The sequence below is a fragment of the Periplaneta americana genome, chromosome 9, assembly GCF_040183065.1.
Source record: "Periplaneta americana isolate PAMFEO1 chromosome 9, P.americana_PAMFEO1_priV1, whole genome shotgun sequence".
NCBI classification, from domain to species: Eukaryota; Metazoa; Arthropoda; class Insecta; order Blattodea; family Blattidae; genus Periplaneta; species Periplaneta americana.
Window position 1 is genome coordinate 95,283,411 of NC_091125.1, and position 22,265 is coordinate 95,305,675.

Below are 22,265 nucleotides of genomic sequence, written 5' to 3' on the forward strand. Positions count from 1 at the left end.
GCTTCTAAATTTAAGCCACTGCATGCTGCAAGTTGGTTGCAACACAGTGGCCAGAGAACAGCTCATGTAGCGAGACACACTGAGTTACCGAGTTTGTTGACCTCTTACATCTATATCATGAGAAATGTGTGTTTGCGGCAATGTTGTAGGACTGCTGAAACTTCAAACTTAATTTTCTAATTAACCATTCATTTAATCACAAAACGTAATATAGGTTTTCTATTCATTTCAGTGTACCCTATCGTCCCTTTCAATCTGCAAAGTTATTTCACTTTAACCCTGTATATTGTCCAGGTAGTTCAAGAGGGAATAATAACACACAGGATGCTGAACAAGAACATAAAATGAATGTCTTATTTCATAATCAAAATGTTTTAATGATAATTCAGTATTACAACTGATAATGGAATTGTATGGACAATTTTTTCACAAAAATATGGCTACAGGCATGATCAATCCATTTGCGGTTGAAAAAAAAATTCTGTAAATTAGATCTCAAAACATTTTCTTTGGTTAACAATTTACAAGACAAACAAAATATGATTCGTATATTTAAAAAAATAAAATTAATAAGAAATTCCATCCGAAACATAATTACTAGGAATAGGACGATGATACTCTGCCTAATACCATTAACAATTAGCAGTCTCGAATAGCTGGTTTTTTCCTTTTTTTTACGATTTGTTCATTTTCCTGCAACCAGGTACGTATGCAAATGATTCAGCTGAGAATATAATTTTTAATTACTTTTTTATTCTTTTTCATAGGATGAAAAAATAATTTATGTTTTTTTTTTTCCAACAGTGTTCTTTATGCATTCAATCACAAGTCAATTCAGGAAGTATTGAACACTGCAGGTTTCTTCTACAATATAATACTTTCTGTATTACAATTAATACAGGGATCCACTTTTCCTACTTTTTGGTAAAATGTTCTACTTTGTCCCCCTCTGTGTTGTTCTACTTTTTATACTTTTTTTAACATCACACTTCCCGTAATTTGTTTTCACTTGCAAATCAGCAGAAAACTTGTTTCATGTACTGTGTAGGATAAGTGGTACCGGTATCAGTATCTTTTGTATTGATAATTTGAATACATACAGTGGGTGGTTGGTGGGTCTTAGGCTTTACAGGAAGGAATGGTAAAGTCAGTACATTCATAATTATTAGTAAAACATTTATTTCTGTAAATGCTTTACTATTGTGTATATGGGTTTTAGTATTTCTGATATAGCATAGCTTTTATTTTTGGTTCTTTATTATTTAAATAACTTAAAATTTCTTCAGGTTTATTTTTGGTTCTGTTGCAGATTGTAAAGTTAGTGCAGTGGTTCCGAAACTTTTCGAAGGCACAACCCCTTTTGGGCGAGACATCTGTATATGACTCTCATTACCGAACTTGTATGTTACTTAACCCCATTCGAAAAATACAAATCATTGTTAAATTGAAAACAATGATAATTTTACTCAGAATTACTGTATACCACCCAAAGAAAGACCAAAACAGAGGTATATAATGCAACAATGACACGAAATATTACATGAATATCAATTCCAGTAGACTATTTTGCTAGGCCAAGATGTTATCATAAAAGCCAGGGATAAAATCAAAAGGTTTATAACAGCCAGGAATAAAATCAAAAGGTTTATAAAGAAACTTTAATTCTAATCGACATCACTTGACAAAAAGGAATGTGATGCATCCCAGTACAGTACATTAAAGAACTCGTGGAAAATTTAGTTATGTATGATAGTTAATGTACTATATTGTATTTTATTTATGTTGTATTTTAGTAATTATGTGTTACTTTTGACATGTCCCATATCACGTATGTGATTAGCTGGACGCAAAAAATGAATATGAATATGAAATACTAAGTTTGTTTTTGTGAGCACACAGTTAAGTTTGCACAATTCTAAACACTAGCTTTTTGAGTATTTTTCGGAAGACACTCAAAACAATACGACAGTCAGATGGGCACTAACATATATATTTGTAGACAGTTGCGTTCAACTGACAGAATTTCTAAAAAAAGTACAGACATGAAGAAAAACTTTATTTAAATATGTACGTTATGTACCTACTGATGAAATGTTGACATTAAGCTTTTTCGCAGAGGTAGACCAGTTGTGGATAAAAAATGCATGAATACCTCGAACTTCCAAAAGAAACTCGTAATTTTTTGATAACATTTGCAACCTCATATTTATGCACAATAAACTTCTCGTCTATGATTGCCATCAAAACAAAAACGAAGAAGCTCATTGAACTTGAAATTATATCACTATGTGTATCGAATACAGAATCCAGATTTGAGGGCTACTTTCTGAAAAACAGACACATTTATAGCATTAATAAAATTATGTTTTACTTGAGTGTAGATATAGCTACTGAAACTTCTTTTTATTTTCATGTTAAATATTGTTGATGTCTCTGAATACACAATAAAGTTAATAAGGCGTTTTTAGTTTTATTTTGTAAATTATCTCATGATCCCCCTCAGCCCTATACACGACCCACTCTTGAGGTCACTACCGCCAGTTTGGGAACCACCAAGTTAGTGTGATAGTGATTATAATAAAAAAATTCCTCGTGAATCATTTTAATTAAAACTGGCTAACCTGTTGGAGAGTAACAAGAGTGTTATAAATGTGTGGTGTAGTGAAGGGAGAAATAACGAAGAAGTGTTTTGTTCACTGTGTAACATATACTTCAGTGTGCGAATAAGGCAAGAGACTGTCTCATAAAACATAGTCAAACATATAACGAAAGCAAACATGGCATTTTCTACAAGCCATAGATGCGTTGGCCCCATACTTCAGAAACCAGTTGTTGAAGGATTTGAATAGTGTATATTACACCTTATGCTATGATGAAGCCACAAATGCCGCATCTTACAAAGAAAAACATGGGTGGCTGTTAGATACGGTACACAACTTCCTCGGTCAAAACTGCTTATGTTAAGTAACGATGAGCCAATTGGGGGAGGAGGGTTAAGTAAAGTTATTAATTTAGACCTTTTGACTAATTTCCACCCCATTGTTGTTATTGTTGCGGGACTTTTATATATTTTAAATTGTGTCACTGTTTACATTTTCTTTTAAACATTGGAAAAAAAAAGTTGCAGTGTCAGAAGATTGGTTGTTGCGAAAGAAGTTAATATTGTTATCATGCTAATTTAGAAAATGCAGAGATAATCATGGGTACTATAAAATCCATTATTATTATTATTATATGAATAGATTAAGAAAAACAAATGCACCTAACAGAGTTCAAGGATATTTTAATGTGATGTATTGGTACTGGTATTGAGATAAATTGAGGTTATTTTATTAACAATTACGTAAAACAATCCACTTGTGGAAACATAATTTCAAATATTATTGTTCTTGATTATCTAGCAATTTTTGTCTCTTAACTCACTGTAAGTTCCAAACAATCGACACCACTGTATTTTTTATTCTTATTTTATTATACGAATTACCATAAAATGTATTTATAAATGTGATTTTGACAATATTGTTTCATAAAACAGAAATACAGAAATATGAAAAAAACAATACAATTGTGACATACTGGACACTACTAACCACAATAAATAAATTTACTTCATAATTCAGACAATTATATTGATAAAATATTTTCAAGTTTTATATAGCACACTTTCTTAATTAAAATTAATTAGGCCTATATCATCATTATCAATTTTTTTCTATGAAAAGTTGATTCTGAGATGCACTTTCGTCAAGCTTTTTTTTTCCATCATTTAGGCCTACTAACGTATTAAAGAAAAAGAAAATGTCTGTGATATCGAGAATCATAACTTTGGTACAGAAAACGGGTATCAAAAAGTTCTTGCATCGTCCCATCCCTATCATTTATATGTAATTCTACCATATTCGCTTCTTTCAAAAGAAAGAAAAAGAATAATGGGAGAACAAACTCATCTGATCAAGTTTTATAATGATTTCTTAAATAAAAGGTAACAGTATAAATGAAAGTCTGCTGTCTTTGAGATACGAGTCCGATTTAATATTCTCTGAAGACATAACAGACTGTACGCAAATGGACCACATACGGTTAATGAGATCCATCATCATCCTCAAAGTCCACTGATCACCATACAGATTTCATCTTAAGATTCTCTGAGGTGGATCTAAGCACGTAACAGTGGTAAATTAACTTCTTTTCTCAGACAATTTTCCCACATAATAAATTACTAAAAATAACATTTCTTAACAAAAAGAAATTATAAATGAGATGCGATTATGAAGTCATCTCCGACAAGTGGGAAGTAAGTACAGCTTGGCGTGATCCTGCCACTGTGTGATGTGATATATCCCGTTGGCAATGAAGTCTCCTCAAAGAGGAGTCATTTGCTGGGAGTGGTCCCGGCTTTTGCTCCTGCTGTATCCACCGAAGTCAACCACGAGATCCAAGTCATCCAGGTCTTCGGACTGTTCCAGCAGACGACCCTCTGCTTCCTGTTTGCCTCTGCCAAACAACCTGCATTTAGAAAAACCATATATAAGAACCGGAATAATACGACATTGAAACCCCATTCACGTGTTAATCGCGTCTAAGAAGGAGAGAAGACCATCTCAAGTATTAGCGAGGTTGTTGCATTACATCAATATTAAATTTATCCTATTAATTATTATCAACACCATCTTCATCACTGTCTTCATACTCAATGTCATTGACTATAATTTGGCATTAGTATATTTCGTTTAACGTCTCTAATTTTCATCCGAAAAAATATAATCAAAATCAATTATATTAAATGCGTATTAATTATATTACACGTGATAAGAGAAGTTCTTTAAATTTCACACCCCCTCACAACAATTTGTGGCAGTGATCACACTTGTATGGTTTACTGGTTACTGAAATGAAAGTTATGGTTTTGTGTATCGAAGCTCAAACATAGACATATATCAGCCAACTGTATCTTGAAAATATGTGTTAATTTGTATCTTATTTACAAAGACTGGTACAGAACAAAACTGAACATTCATAAAAAAATAGTACTGGAACAACACAAAAGAGAAAATTAAATTCAAAACAATACACACAAAACAGGCAGAATTAATGGGCAAACAAACAGTTGAATAAAGCAAAAAATGAAATTAAGTTATTAACCTGGAAAAAAAAATACGAACAAAGTGCATTTGGATTCTGGTACACACTCTGTGCGATTTATATTCACAGAAGTGCTTATTTGTTATTTTGGAGAAAAGGTAACGCAGCACAAACAATGACAGGTTGTTTTACAATTTCTACAATGCAAACTACTGCCACTACAACTACTGCCCACAAACATACCAGGTTTCCAATAGACTACAAAACTGGTTACAAACAGATACGTAAATAAATGGTGCAATACATACGGCATATACTTTTTCATAAACCACTGAATAATGCTAAGTCGTACCAAAATATTTGCTCATGATTATTCTTTTGTTCGCAGAAACATACACTTTTCTTAATATGACAAATCACTGCAGTTGAAAGAAGTCAAAACATGTAGGTTTCATATCTGTGTAACTTTCCTTTCTGCTTCGAGCGAAATGAACTGCTACAGATTTAACTGTGAAAGGAAGTCAATCTCCTTCGAAATTGTCACTCTATAGCCTGTTACTTCAACGACACACTATGAAATTCTGTGTTTTTAAACTCATATTTGCATAAAATGATATAATTATTGATTCAAAGTAAGATTTGATAAAAGAAAGTGTTTTTTAGTAACTGAATGTTTTTCTCTTGGTATAATTTCGAGGCATTTCTTTTAAAAGAAGCTCACGCTTAAATAAAACAATCAAATATTTTAAATAATGACTAACTATACAAGATGGGCTGTACACCGCAGAAGCTTTATGAAACGTGAATGAATGACTTCGGATTTTGTTCCAAATAATATATATATATAGTTTGGTGGTCACTTCTCCTATAACCTCCCCACGTTCTTTTACAATTTACAGAAAAAAATATTCATTAATACTATTCGCACAATGTTTAACAGGCTACAATGCTACATTTATATTATGTTAGTAAAATATTAACCAGTGGCGGCTCGTTTTATGGAACATGTGTAATAAACGCAAAAGACAAATGCTACCATTTTAGATATTACTAATACTGAACTAAGCATTTCTGCAATAGTATTCGATTAAAATATCAAAGCAAATATACGAACTTTCAAAACATTTTCGAACTTATTTTAATGAATACGCCTAACGACTGGAGGCTGCGAACCATAAAATATATAATAAAGAAGTGATCCAAATTTTTATTACTTTGTCGATTTTCACAGAATATGCTGTTTCAGTGTATGAAATATGGCTTCTAAATGGCAAGAACTAGCATTTACTTGTAGTATTTGTCAGAAAAGAAGTTGAAAGCAAACATTAATTAATTATAGGATTGAAATACTACATACTGGTATCGTATTTAAATACAGCAAAAACTCGACTATCCATGGCCGGATTATCCAGTTTGCAAATTTTTCGTGCGCGATTGTTCAGATTGCTACATCTGTATAAAGAAAAATAAAAAGATAAACGAAGATAGGGGGCCACCAATAGCATTATTACGGCATGCAGGACAAAACTGTTTCATTGGTGCCCCTAAAAATTAGGACATTTATAAGAGAAAGAATGTGCCTTCAAGCAAAGACTTAAAATCTACATGTGATGTGCTCAAAATACATTATACTTAATTAAAACAGTATTGAAAACTGCTTGTCGAACCACTAGAGAGCTGAATTTCCACAATGGATGCCCAAGTTCGATTCCGGCGAATTCAATTATTGAAATTTACCTCGTCATTTTTTTAATGTGAGAAATTTACAGTGGTGATCTTCTTTTGGATTGTTTAAGAGATGCGATCTTTGAAAGTCATTGAGTGCAAAATTTTTTACTACAATATGTATGTTTCATCCTTCGTCAGTCAGTTATCTCTCACAGGACGCTGTATTACAGAAATATGCACTGTTCGCAAAGTACAAGGTGCAATCAATATATTTCCGAACTGCACTTGTATTCAATATACCGCTCAACATATAGGCTATACGAGTGTCACTGAAGATCACTGTTTCCATGCCTGATAAATCAGCCTATCAAATAGCGTCAGACTGTCTTTAAGAACTGGGTTTCTACACGTGATTTCTTGCAAACATGTCGAGGACCTATTGCGATTTTTCATGGAATCTCTCCATATACGCCTTATGGCTAGTCTTCTTCTCTGCCTTTCAAGTGATGCATTCAGTATAGATTCCAGGCGTTTCCCTGTAGATAACTTCTCCGTTTCCTAAGTCCTGTATGTTGCCTACATTCAGGGCAGTTCGGAAACTTGTTGATTGCCCCTTGTAAGAAATGCCGTAGATAAGGGGAACGACACGAATTTTATATAGAACCCACACATTCGGAGCGTGCCATTTAATTGTAATATGAAACCCCTAGACTTAGGGAAGCAAGGCAAACTAATGGTTTTTATCATCCCTTAAAAATTCATCGTTTTCGACAGGGTGTTTTGAATCCGCGAATTTCGGTGAGCATTGTAAATAAAGACTAAGTGTTTATGTGGGGTTTGTTTAATTAAGTATCGGTTTCCATGTTTATTTTCATTTCACTATTGTCCCATAGTTACCGTATGCTTACAATCTCTGAATGGTATCTGAAGCTGAACAGGAGCCATAAAATAAATAGCTAAACCCTGCCTCCTGTTTGCAGCGCTAAAACGAGTATATTTTTGCTTTGAGCCGCCACTGCAGTTAACTAGCACACAGACAACACATTGGAAACCAGGCTGTGGGCACGGGAACTCACGTACTTCACCGCACACGCAGACTTAGCCTCTGTCGCTACAGCTGGTGGCCGGGCTTCTTGCCTTGAGTAACATAATCCCACAAACTGCACCGAGACAACAATACAACAATGAATAAGATAACCAAGCATTCCCAAGCTGCGGTCAAAAGGTTCTCGAAGCTATTGCAGAAGCTCGAACTTACCATAAATCTTCATAATTTCATATACGAATTACTACTATTATTATTATTATTATTATTATTATTATTATTATTATTATTATTATTATCTGTATGGTTCCGGCGCGGTTTTATTGTTGCCGGTCGTAGTTTCGAATTTATTCCACGAGACAAGTGATACACCATGTCATGGAAGTCCAGCTATGTTCGCTTAATGAAGACAGAGAAAAGTAAAAATAATGTACGAGGCTAGAGTAACATAAGTCAGAGTTAGGAAAAATTCTCGATAGGTTATTTAGACCTACTTATCAACATAAAAAGCCCGTGGTCCAAGTGTTTCTTCCGTGTACTCTGGTTCATCTGCCACATCCCAACAATTCTCCACCATCATTACGAGTATAATGTGTGTGTCTGCTGTGCATTGTGGATAGTTTCTGAAGAACTAAGTATAATCAGGGCTCGAAATGAATCTGAACGGACCAGAACGGCACGTTCCCGTTCGTGAATTTCAGGAAGCTTTCTATTCCGTCTCACAACAAATGCCTATTGTCCATTCCGGATTCTTATAATTTTGTATTAATTATAGGCTACGTCTATATGATATTTCAATGCTTTTTCAGTTGTGTGAATTAAATTGTTAAACATACTGTTGACACCGTCGGTACTGATTTATTGCATTATAACATTCGCATATCCTCTGATTCAGGTTCTGGCTGATATATAGGTACATCTATTATCAGGTAGTACATATCGCTTGACGATGTGTGTCAGAGGAAGAACAATTGTTTATATGGATCTGAAGTTTGACTAGTGTAACATGAAGCTAGTCGGCGATGTATCCAATGGAGGGGGAAAAGAACTGGCCACCCTACCCACTATCTCCTGGCCTACTTGCCTCATAAGTGGTGGCTTCTTGGTATCACTTGTGAGGTTCAGACCTGTCTTCGGACAGTTGACTAAACAACAACATTCGCATAACAAATAATATCTTTAGTGTAATTCGATAGATATCGATCCTTAAACTGCGATAATTACGATCAATTTCAATGCAAGCCCCAGCTGCACACCGTTTGCGTTCTGTGTTTGATCGCTTCTAGGATTCCGAACTACAGATATATTTAGCCATGCCTATATTGTAAATAAATTGTTGAACAATTTTAAGACAGAGAATAAAAATCATAAATTTTGGGGAGACTACTTAGCCAACTTTACCTAGGTACTTTTAACGCTAATTGATTGCTAAATTGGTCGCAACTCATACACCTTTCTCTCAAAATGGTGGGCCGCAATTCGCACATATATTTCAAATAGCCGGGCCTCAACTAATGTATGATTTCAAGGTCAGGCCGCAACTAACCAACTTACTTACTTACAAATGGCTTTAAAGGAATCCGCAGCTTCATTGCCGCCCTCACATAAGCCCGCCATCAGTCCCTATTCTGTGCAAGATTAAAAAAGGGATGAACATTTCCGAAGACTTGTACCCAAAATTTGAATATTAATTGATGTGTATATAAATATTTCATGGTAATACTCGACGTCATTTCACTGGTTATTAATTCCATCTTTGTCGTGTCTATGACAATAACAGAGCGTTTCGGTTCGTGAAAACATTCACTTCGACTCCTGAGTATAAGTCTACGTTTCTCGGCACTGAATTTATGAGCAACATTTGTGGATTTGAGCCAAATAGGCTAATGGCAAGTTAAGGGCCCTGCCATTGCACAAAAATCATTTAATTCTTTAAAGCGGGAAAAAATAATAAACATAAAACTGTTTTGTCAATGTTTTAAATTCTCCGCTTTGGTTCTAATAATTGTAGGAGGCCAGGGATGATCGCCGATTTGGAATTAGAGGTTTAGACTATATAAACTCCCTTTCATTGGAATTGCGTGTGTGTCGCTTGTCTTGTGTTTGTTGAGGTGGGATTGCGCTACGCTGACCATTTGTCAAGGAGTCCTGCTACTTGTAAATAATTAGAATTGATTAAAATAGGTTTGTTAAAAAAAGGACCTAAGGTTCCAATCTTTCAAAATTGCTATAGGATCTAATAATAATAATAATAATAATAATAATAATAATAATAATAATAAAGGTAAAAGGTAAAGATATCCCCGTAACATGCCATGAAGGCACTTGGATGATAATAATAATAATAATAATAATAATAATAATAATAATAATGATTGTACATTAATACACATAATTAACATCTGTAGGCCTACCTTATTTTTCTGCAAGACTTATTGCGAACTAAGAGATTTTCTTCTACAATTTTCATTCCATCATTTCACAATAAATTAGTCACATATAGTATTATCTCTGAATCTCTGAAAAGTTTTTATACATCAGAAGTTAAGTAGTTAATTAAATGAATAAAGAACATGATTTCAAACAGAAATACAAAAGAAAGGGTTCCAATAAGTAATTCTGGCATCTTATGATTGAAAAATAATAGGCCTACTGATTATAGTCACAGGTTTATATGTATTATAAAAGTATACAAAAGTTTTTGAGCCTTCACAAATCTTTACCCGTGACCCGTGGACCACAGTTAGGGAATCACCGGTACAAGAATTTCAAAGATGCAACAGTTCCACATATTATAAACCTCCATCTTAAGTTGAATTACAATTTTATTTTCAAGATAAAATGTAATGAAGGACAATATGTTTTTGGTAACATTAAACAACAACGGGCGTGCGTTACGGCTGAGTTGCGCTGAAAGCGGAAGGCCGCAGGTTCGATTCCCGAAGGATCATAGATTTTTTTCTCTGATCTATTCCTTTCAGTCGTATTATTCGCCTCTCAGGAGTATTTCCTTGGGGGTGAAGGCGCCAATCGCACAGCTAATAATGCCAATTGTCTAGAGAAGGTACGAGCCTTAACCTTCCACTACCATCTGGCTTCCATGGCTTATAATAACAAACCACATACTGAACAGACTTGTAGATTGGTTTTTTTATTCAGAAAATTCGGCATCTGAAATTTTTTCAGTTTTTCTAAACTCTTACTAGGGAAATACGTACATGCTATTTTGAAGTAGTCATAGATTCGCTCAGTTGATGGCATTATAAGAAAGAGGATCAGGATTTTTATTTCTGATGAGATCCTGAGACTGATAGGATGTTTGGTGGTGGCTTGCTAACGCCTCCGAATAATAACCATAGTCCGACAATGTGAAGAATTGCATTTCCGAGATAGCGAACTAGTCGAATTTGTCTGGAGACCTTTCATTCAGGGACAGCGTTGCTTTGGGCACTAAAAATCTACGACATAGAATTCTCGCTTTATTTTCCTGAAAAGCAAGTTACATTAAGGATATTTATTCTACTTGAAAATGTAATGTTATTCGCCGAATTTTAATTCACGAGTCCCAGACGTGTGAGATTTACGATTAAGAAAGGCAGCTTGAGATACTTTCAGTACTTCCATTTCCTCTGCACCAGAGCATAATCCCGTGGTTCCAGAACATTGTCTGGTGTTGAAAGGAGGTCGTTAGATAAAGTATTGCAATTACAGTACTCCGTACCGGTCAATTCATTCGAAATTTCTTTCTATTGGTTATTAACAATCAGCCCATCATCTCTTCAGTAGGCCTATATGAATAACTTCTGCATTTGATTTGTTATTAACGGAGAAAAATACTCTCCGGCGCCGAGGATCGAACCCGGGTCTCCCAGTTCTACGCACTGGGCGCTCTAACTACTGAGCTACGCCGAAGCTCAACCCACCTTTGGTTCTTTTTCCTTAGTGGCCTTACTCCGTGTTCGACTTCCATATACTGACATACTCGTATATTTTAAGTCAACAGTCAACACACAAGGAGCACATTCAATTGAGTGACTTGGCGGCCGCGACTCCTACAATTATATTATGCACTGTTAGGCGACTTAGTTGACTTAAAATATATGTCAATATATGTAAGTCGAACAGGGAGTAAGGTCACGAAGGGAAAAGAACCAAAGGAGAAAGATTCGAGCAGGTGCGGTAGGCTGAACTTCGGCGTAGCTCAGTGGTTAGAGCGCCCAGTGCGTAGAACTGGGAAACCCGGGTTCGATCCTCGGTGCCGGAGCGAATTTTTCTCCGTTAATAACAAATGGTAACCATCACAGTTATTTCTGGAGAACCAAAAATTAATCTCTATTTACATATTCTGTATTTGAGCCCACCGTTAAGTAAAAATATATGTAAAATAACTACTGAAGCTTTCCTGGCGACGTGATAATTCGAAATTTTCTCGGGCTTCCAGCCAGGTCATAAGTTGGTGATCCACCGACGTTTCGAGGATGTTCATCTTCCTCATCTTCAGGGTTAAATGACATCTGAGGGTACCTAGCTCCTTAATAACAGCCAATCGGCGCACAGCTCCTCGGCTGACTCCCTCTGGCACTATAAATTAAGGAGCTAGGTACCCTCAGATATCATTTAACCCTGAAGATGAGGAAGATGAACATTCTCGAAACGTCGGTGGATCACCAACTTATGACCTGGCTGGAAGCCCGAGAAAATTTCGAAAAATATATGTTATAATGGATAGTTTACTTTTCAAACTATTAATCTAATAGCACTGTTAACAAAATTCCTATTACATTGACTTTACACGCCAAAGGCCAGACTTCAAATTTAACCAAATCCTTGGCGAAATTTCTGTGGACATAGACTTTAAGGGTGCTATGCATAGACATTTCGCTAGCCCGCGCTACGAGCGTGCTAATCTAGCCCCGGCTATCGAGTGATTACTTGTACAGGATTCATATCATATCATATCGCTAACACTGGTTTATGAATACGAAAAACCTTAGTTCGCTGATCATCCACCGGAAGCCTGCGCTAAGAATGTCTATGAATACGGTCCCTATATACTAGTTAGAGGTTTATAGAATAATTACTCCCGTTTCTCCTGACATTAAGTTCGTATTATTGTTTTACAAGTACACATTCTTGTCAGCCAACAAAACATAGTGTTCGTAAAATTGTAGGGATATCACATCTGATCAGTTACTTGACCTATAAGTACCGAAAACATTATAGCCTACAGTGATTTACATCAGTTCCGCAACTGAACTGATTCCGTCGGTAAAGCGACAGGCTATGACATGCAATAGCCTGGGTTCAAACTTATATATGGACGAGATTTTTCATCTTACCGTAACTTCAGAATCTGTTCTTAAATTTATTCAGGCTCCTGTAAAATTGAGTACCGGTAACGAGTCTTTTACGATACGTGGGAAAGGGGTAACGCAACACGAACATACAGTATTTTTTCATACATAATGTTAAGTACAGCAGAACGGTAGTCTCTAAACTGGATAGAAAGTTTGAGAGCCAGCTTAACGGACAGCTTGTTGCGCGTGTTCAATTTTCATTCGGCTTAATCTTCTATCGAGATTTCCAAAACGAATGGATTAATTAGACTACTTCCAAATGATCAAACAATTGGAAAGTTTTGTATAATCGAATTTAGGAAGAAAAAGTAAATGGTGGAACTGTATGCATCCTTGAAACTCCTTTCAGAACTTATCCATATTATTTTCAATTTTGGCTTGCATAATGCGCTGTAAATGTCTTACAATCTATTATAACTCATGTATCTAGAAAATAAAATACACAGTAAACAAAATTAAATTAACATATTTAAAAAATTCAAAGAAATAAATGTAAGATTTACACTAATAAAGAGAAGGTACTCATAATTTATATTCTGGAATATACAGTAACCATTACTTTGAGCTGAAAATTAATATTAAATTAACAAACGTTCGAAGCTCTAATCTTGCGAATCTTATTAATGTATATCAATAAACAATAATATGAGGTGGGTGGATGATCCTGGAATACCTTTCTTCAAATCATGATCTACGTTATTATATGGAAACAGAAAGTTTCATTTCGAGTAGAGAAATAGCGTCCCTCAGCTCGCAAAACACAACTTCATTTGAAGGACATATCGGTACTTACATTGTGCTATAATACAGCTTAGTCTGCCACCATGTTTGGTCCCTTCAAGTAACTGAAGCTACATTCTATACAAATTACGATTTACATAAGTATATTTTGTTTTAGACTAAACTTTCCTTTGCGCGATTAATACAATACAGGCAATGGCTAGACTTAAGATCGACATCTATTGCGGACTCGTATTGACTATTGGCAAACTTAGTGGCGATTCTCTGAAACAAACAAAACATTTCTGACGGCGAAAACCTCATTATTTCCCTGTCATACGTACTACATTTTAACTTAGGGCTCTCAATAAGTCACCTCGAGGAATTATTACCACCTTCCTTCTATAAGTATAAATTTCATACACGCAATTTTAGTAAATCAGCCTATTCAATTGATATTTTATTCATATATATGCATTAGGTTCAGGCAGTTTAATAAAAATCTTAAATAATGAGTTACAAACATTTTGGTTAATTACTGTCTGATTTATTGTAGGCCTGACCAAGAGATTTGGTAGCAAGGATATCACTGTGCAAACAGTCAATGACAGCATTTTTAATGCATAAAAGTAAAGAATATGAAAGGAATGAAATGTGACAGAACAGTTAACCTTGGAGTGCATTGTTTAAGACCTGTGAGTCTAGAGAAATAGACATCTTATTCAAGGAGAAATAGCAATAATCAGTGAACTAGTTTTCCATCAATTTAACACAATAAAACGATATTCACACTCATTTCGGAGACTAAATCTAAATGTATACCTACTATAGTATTCCTGGAACAATTTCTCAATTTTCACGCATTCTCTGAGTGATAAAACTGTTAAATATAAGGTTAAAATTTAACAATATCTTTAGTTTACAAGTATTGATGGACTGGATTTGTGTCATCCAAAAATGAGAAAGAAAAATGTTAAATTTACTTCTGATTATATATTTATAAAAAGGATATATATTTACAAAGAAATAAAAAAAAGAATGTTACCAACTGCCAGTAATTATATTTCAATATTACTACTATAACACATGTAATAATAATTAATTATTAACTGAATAAATATTGACTACACACAGTTATTTCTGGATGATTTTAAGCCTGTTTCGTCTTAAACATCTTGTCTTGTACAGATTACAACATTTTATTTTATATCCTAATTTTTAAAATATATCACTTGTCTCATATTAAAATTAAATATTTTTGGACATGTCTTATTTTAAATCGAGAGGGTATATATTTTGCTCACGACTATATCAGCTTATCTTTTTAAGAAAACAACTACAAAAATTTTTTCTGTGAAGTTTCCTTAGCTCATTCTCCTATTATACAGTAAAATAACTAATAATGAAGTTAAACTAAAAAAATGTAACAGGTAGCATTTTTAAATAAATAAATTCATAAATATATAATTTAGACGTTACTGCATATTATGTTACATCTTTTATATACGCATAATTTACAGAATTTTTATAAAGATATGAAGATGCGATAAATTGCTTTTTTCTTGTACTGTAATATACATATTTAAGTCTACATTAACTGTTCGATTTAAAATGCAAGTTTAGGTAATAATAATGATTGTAATTTATTGTATATTTCTTATACTTATATATATATATATATATATATAATGATCGATTTATTCGTGAATGAACACTGTCAAACACTTTGAGGTCCTTTTTTTTTTGCCTCATACACAGGTGAGAATAAATGTGACACAAAGAAAGCTACGGGCTAGTTGGGGGAGAGATTCTAATCCACTTACTAGTCACAAGCACGAATTACTTGAAAAGGTGCTTAGCTATGTGGGAACAAAACTTTACAGTGCTTTGCCAGAAAATATGGCAGTTTATAAAAATAATATATAGTTGAGGAAAAGATCAGCCAAGTAAGTTATTGACAAAGTATTATTCTATTGATACATGGAAAATTAAGATATTTTACACCACCCACAATGTGTGTATTTAAATTTCGTTAACCCACAGTGAACATCATCATAATCATCAACGTCAACGAAGTCTGGTCTTGGAAGATTGTTTTGTATTAAAAAAGAAATGCCAGAATTCTTCTGTCAAACGTTTAAAGGATCTCCTCTCGATTTATATCTACAGACTTTTATTGGTAAAACACGTTGGGTTATGCTGATTTGGTAATAATTTATTTTAATAAATAAACTGAAAATTTTTAGCTCGGTTCTGATACAGTGATCAATTCTACTAAATTACCGAAAAAAAAAAATATATATATATTTTTTTCAATTTTTATTGGTTTTCGTTTTTTAGATGAGAGAACAGGTGAGACTTAGTGAGAGTCCATCCTTATAATACCTATACATAATGTTGGTACAGTCATTGTTCTGTAAGATTTCCATTCATATTCTTAATTTCACAATATGCATAATATTATGATATTTCAAGTAAAAAAAAAAAAAAAAAAAAAAAAGAACAAACTTTTGCCCCTCTAACAAGGCACTATAATGAATTCATACTTAGATCCCACTAAGACAAAGTTCTGCACCCACCTGCTAATGCTAATGGAGCTGCTGATGGAGCGAGAGAACGTGGGTTTCTCGATGTCATCGAGTCCGCGATGAATAGAGATACTGTCGAGCTCCTGGTAGGCAGCGTTTCTAGCTTCTATCGCAGCTAGGTATTCCGACGTCTGCAATGAACCTCGAACTGGTTTCTTATACCTGTAATAAGACAACACTTATCACCAATCAAGTCGTTTTTTTCCTGTAAAAACCCCTAGACCCGTTTTACATCGGACTTATTGGGATAATAGTAACAGAAGGAGGGACTACTGGAGTGAAGTGAAGTCAGCCAGAATTTGTTCTGAAGTTTGCGAGCAAGTGGTTGTGAAACATGTCCACGTTATAAAGAGCCACCTTTGGCTCCTGCTTCTGTTTGCATTTCCATAGCAACTAGTGTCGTGCAATGATCGAACACGAGAGGGGATGTCATACAAAGTTCACCCTTCTCCATAGGCATCCAACAATACATAGGAATGGAGCATATAAACTAAAATAACCGCGTTCGTTAAAATCCAGTAGGTAAGAGGTCTTATGTTCGGTTTATATTTGTCGAGTCTCTATAGAACCTTTCTCCTTTCTTTCGGGTGCCTTTCTGCTTATTTTCTCCTCTCCTGCCCCTTTATGCTTTAGCTGCATAGTAATGAGTACAGATAAGTTGCTGTTATGAACATGACTAATCAGTAAGAAAAATATACGTATAAGCAATGCTGTCACGGTAATTTTTCTCTTGGCCATACGCCCCACCCCTTATTTTCTCCCTTGAAATATATATTTTACTGCCCTCTCTCTATCTCTTCGACAGTCATTTAATGATTTTTTAATATTAAAGATGAAGTAAAGAAATTGTCTTGCTTTACATTTTAATTGTAATACAAGCTTGATTTAAAGAATACACTATGTAGCCGCACACTTGTTTCGATGAATCTTGGAATGTGTATTTGTAGCATTTCTTGTTTTTCAACCATTATTTTATATCAGTGGTCGTCAGCACTCGCTTAAATGGGTAGAGTGCATGGAGGGTCGTGCACAAGGGATACAGAGACAGCATACCCGCCAGTAGCGACGATTACACGCTAGGGCAGATCTTGTCCGCGGGTAAAAGACGCTAGCCCGAGCGTGAAGTGTTTTGATGACCGCTGTTTTATATAATTCTGGATTCCAGCTCTGCAGAGATAGACAATTTTTGTTTATGAACATCAAACAAACTACATTAGGAATAGCAAGAGATGATCTAAGATTCTGTACAGATCTCTGCGTGCAAAACTTAGGCACCTATATGTCCTATGGCACCGTACAGACAAAATTTTCTTTTCCCCATACGATTAAATAAAAAAAATTGTAGGTTCTCATACGATGTATGACCCCATATGGCCTCTATGACAGCACTGTGTATAAGTAAATCGAACAAAATATATTTAAAAAAATGCATAGGCTATGTTCATAGTAATGACTACTAGGTATCGTGCAATGTCCAAGGACGAATTATAGAATGATATTATTAGACCTACAGAGTAATGTTATGATTATTTGTTATTAACGGAGAAAAATTCGCTCCGGCACTAGGGAATGAACTCAGGACCTTTAGTTCTACGGACTGAATGCTCTACCACTGAACTAGTCGGGGCTCCATACACACCACTGGATCGAACTCTTCTCCTTGGTTTTTCCCTTTACGGCCTACTCCATGTTTCGACATTACAGTATGTCATACTGGACTTCTATTATAACTGTGCTTCTCCGCTGCTGGACATGTCGCAGCCAGGCGGCAGCCTCGTCGTTAACCCTGCTACTTAAAACGCGTATAAAACCTCACCTTGATGCTGGAAATGTCCTCCCCTGGCTAAACAAGCGTTGTATCGGGAAAACACATTTTAATTGACATGATTAAGTTCGGCAGGTATAATGTTTCTGATTTCATTTGTTCTACCGGTATATTTGTTCTGTTGTATTTGATAACACTCTTTACTATAATGTTGCATTAAACAGAGCCCCCACTTCAAATTCTACAAAATCTATAATGAAGAAATGACATGAAAAAGAGGGTATTCCTCAGTTACAGTGATGAGTGATAATATATTGAAACCAAAATTATACGAACTCAAACAAAATGTACAAACCCTCATTTATCAAATATTCCGTAGACGCCATTCTTGAAAGTGCGGGGCATATTCCACTTAGAATAGAAAAGACCGTCCCCCCCACCCCCATAATCACACAGAGTTAAGCCAAGTCAGAACAATTTGGTCCACAGTGAAGGGAAACATAAATTGCAGGTTAAATTCAGTGAGAGAAGTATGTGAGCTGAAATGTCACAGCAGGATTGAAGACGACTGGCGTTCTGTTTGTGAAAATGTTGAACAAGGTGGAAAAGATTAGGGGAAAGCGAGTTGTTGTTTAATTATATGTATCATTACTCATGTCAGTAAATCTACTGACATGAGCCTATCGCATTTAAGCTCACTTAAATGCCATCGATCTGGGCCGGGATCGAACCTGCAACCTCGGACACAGAAGGCTAGCACTCCATCGACTGCTCCACCGAGGTCAACATCTGGATGTTTGACTAAATTTTTTTAGTTGGTTATTTAACGAAGCTGTATCAACTACGAGGTTATTTAGCGTCGATGAGATTGGTGATAGCGAGATGGTATTTGGCGAGATAGGCCGAAGATTCGCCATAGATTATATGACATTCATCTTACGGTTGGGGAAAACCTCGGGGATAGAACTCGCGCCCGAGCGCAACTTCAGACCGGCAGGCAAGCGCCTTAATCGACTGAGCCATGCCGGTGCTACCAAAACTTTATTTACCATATAATTGACATGATTATTTCAATTTCATTGGCTAGTCTCTATACCTTTCTAGGGAAACAATAGTTAGAATTATGAAAAAAAAAACAATGGCGAATTACTGGATACCTGGTGCTACGCAAAAATCCAAAGACAGGAAATAGAAACAATAATGACGAACTTTTATATCACTTTCGTTCTTGAAAATACCCAGTCATACCTAACATTTTTTTTTTCATATAAACCTGAACAGAAAATTGCATGACAAATTAACAATTAAAACAACACCGACAGTATAGAGTCACAAGAAATTAATGACATTTAAAGTAGTCTTTTTCAGAAATTGGTAGCGATCATAATTTGCTTACAAGTAAATTTATATTCTGTCATGCTATTACCGAACAGTAAACAGTAACAAATCGCTTTAACATCCTCAAACACCACGCAATTACTCGTTACGTCTCTAATTTGATGACACACGAGCGTGACATGATGTTTCTTGCAGGTCGCATCTCTGCCGAACTGATTTAACAACAGCATAGAAACCACGGTGTGTTGTACATCAAGGTCAGGAAGATTTCCATGGTCACTCAAGCCTTGAATGACAACTCCTGAGGGGACTGTGTTAATGGCGCAAATCGGCGTTTCACTGGGTATTTCCTGCTATGCAGCTCTGCTGTATCTACTTGTATTAATTTATACCAACCATCTGCTACGACAACAGGATTGGATTCTTGTTTACTCTTGTCTCTGAAGACATACAGTATTTTACATTCACTGATATTTTTAGTATGTTCTTCCTGCTCCTCTTATTCACCACCACCACCACCACCATCATTTTCTTCTCTTCTTTTTCTTCTTCTCTACTTTCTGTTCTCTTTCGCCTATTGTTCTCCTTCCCGTCAGTCATTAATCCCGCTCGTACTTTTCCCCCTCCTCTTATTCTTCCAGTCTCAGCTCTTCACTTCTTGCTCTTGTTTCCCCTTTTTATTTCCACCTGTTTTCAAATTTCTCTGAAACTGAAATTAATGTCTTCCACAACTTGTGAAGTTGCCATATGACAAGGAATAATGGAAATAAGATTACAATTGAATAAAACACGATAAGAAATCAGGGATTTTACTATATATATATCTACCCAAGGGCAGGTCTTTCACTGCAAATCCAACTTTCTCCAATCTTTCCTATTTTCTGCTTTTCTCTTAGTCTCTGCATATGATCCATATATCTTAATGTCGTTCATCATCGGATATCTTCTTCTGCCCCGAACTCTTCTCCCGTTCATCATTCCTTTCTGTGCATCCTTCAGGAGGCAGTTTCTTCTCAGCCAGTGATCCAGCCAATTCCTTTTTGCCTTTCTGATCAGTTTCAGCATCATTATTTCTTCATCCACTCTTTCCAACACAGCTTCATTTCTTATTTTGTCTGTCCATTTCACCTACTCCATTCTTCTTCATATCCACATTTCAAATGCTTCTAGTCGTTTCTCTTCACTTCGTCGTAATGTCCATGGTTCTTCCCAATATAATGCCACGCTCCACACAAAGCACGTCACTAGTCTCTTCCTTAGTTTTTCTCCAGAGATCCGCAGAAAATGCTCCTTATTCTATTAAAAGCTTCATTTGCCATTGATATTTACAATATAGTGTTTAATATAAAATTAGTGTCGTAAAAGGATAAAGAAAGTGGTACTAGAAAGGTAGTTCAGGACATGGAATAAAGATGATGTCGTAGATGTAAATTGATACCTTCAATGACTCAATAGCTACATCTTTAATGCTAGCAGTTCGTATTTTAAAGCATTTACAGAGAGAAAGGAGACGAGTGGTAATGGTTCCTCTTGCACCAATAAACAGACCAATAACTTCTATATCGCTAAGATGGTAGATTTTTTTTTTACAGTACGGAATGGTCGGCTCATAGATGGATCTTTTCCGCATCCACCTCATCAGGTTGGCTTCTGTGAGACTCAAACCTGATAGTTGGATCTACTATATAGCCTTTTGCAGTACCAGATTTAAAGGGGATAATGTCGATTCGACGTACATTATTGTTTTCAGTGTGGACTTCTTCATATATTGTGTATCCACCTGTAGAGCTTTAGCAAGTTTTGATCGGATGGTGCGGTGTCTATGATTGAGAAGAGCGTCGCCAAAAGGACAGGATCCCAAGACATGTGCAAGTGTTTCAATCTCGCTGTGGCATCGCCTGCAGCGGTTGTTGTCTTGGAATCTGCCTGGTATGGCGCGTACTGAGGCCACATTAGCTGCCATCTTGATAGTATCCCTCCACTCACAGGTTGAGAGATCTTTATGATGTCTAACTCAGCTACTGCCTGGAGTGTAATATTGATATAGACAGACCCTGTTCCTCCTTCTCTTCATATTTTATTCTTTTTGTTTCTGTTACACTCTTCCTCCTCTTGTTCTTATTTCGTCTTAACCTTTTTCACTTTTTTATTTCATAAGTATTTTCTTCTTCCTCTTGTTATTATTCTCTTCACCTCTTTTCTTGTTCCTCCTCCTCTTTCTGATCTTTTTCTTCTATTGATCTATTCCTTTTGTTTGAGATATTCCTTCTTCTCCGAAAGTTTATCTTTATGCCTGTCTTCTGTCTTTCAGGATGAAGTTGCTTTCTCCACATTATTTTTGGATGACCACGATATCTTCTTCCTTTCACATAAGAGCTTGCAGTAACAACACATCTTTACTTTCTCATTATACGCATAATAAGCAAATAAAGAAGCCGCAGTGTAAACAATGAGAGATTTTCACTGAAATACGTTTTTTCAAGTATTCCTGTTATAGCAAAAGTGGTTTCTGGCATGTCGTCTGTCTGTTTACAGTCAGTATGATTCCATGATACGACGAAAGCAGTAATGACATGCCTAATGGGCATAAAGGGAAAGGAAAAAATTAGGAGATACCCCCGCCCGTGTTCTTTCCGCTTCGCAGCTTTAGAAACGAACACACAGTAAAGCACTGTGCATCAGTGGTGGATTTTAAGCGACCA

The 22,265-nt window shown here is 35.5% G+C and overlaps 1 protein-coding gene across 8 annotated transcripts in view; it reads right to left on the reverse strand.

Annotated features, from left to right (window-relative positions):
- Positions 1-348: 348 nt before the first annotated feature.
- ATP7 (copper-transporting ATPase 1) overlaps positions 349-22,265 on the reverse strand; it is a 248,616-nt gene continuing 226,699 nt past the window's right edge. For 7 of the 8 annotated variants that reach the window (XM_069835393.1, XM_069835392.1, XM_069835398.1 and 4 more), the window contains 2 exons: positions 16,452-16,622; positions 349-4,506 (listed from right to left, as the gene is read on the reverse strand). In XM_069835393.1, coding sequence (XP_069691494.1) covers positions 4,362-4,506; positions 16,452-16,622 — 316 coding nt within the window. In that variant the 3' untranslated portion in view covers positions 349-4,361. Of the gene's footprint in view, positions 4,507-7,830; positions 7,911-16,451; positions 16,623-22,265 lie in introns of all 8 variants that reach the window. The other variant, XM_069835395.1, reaches the window with a different exon arrangement.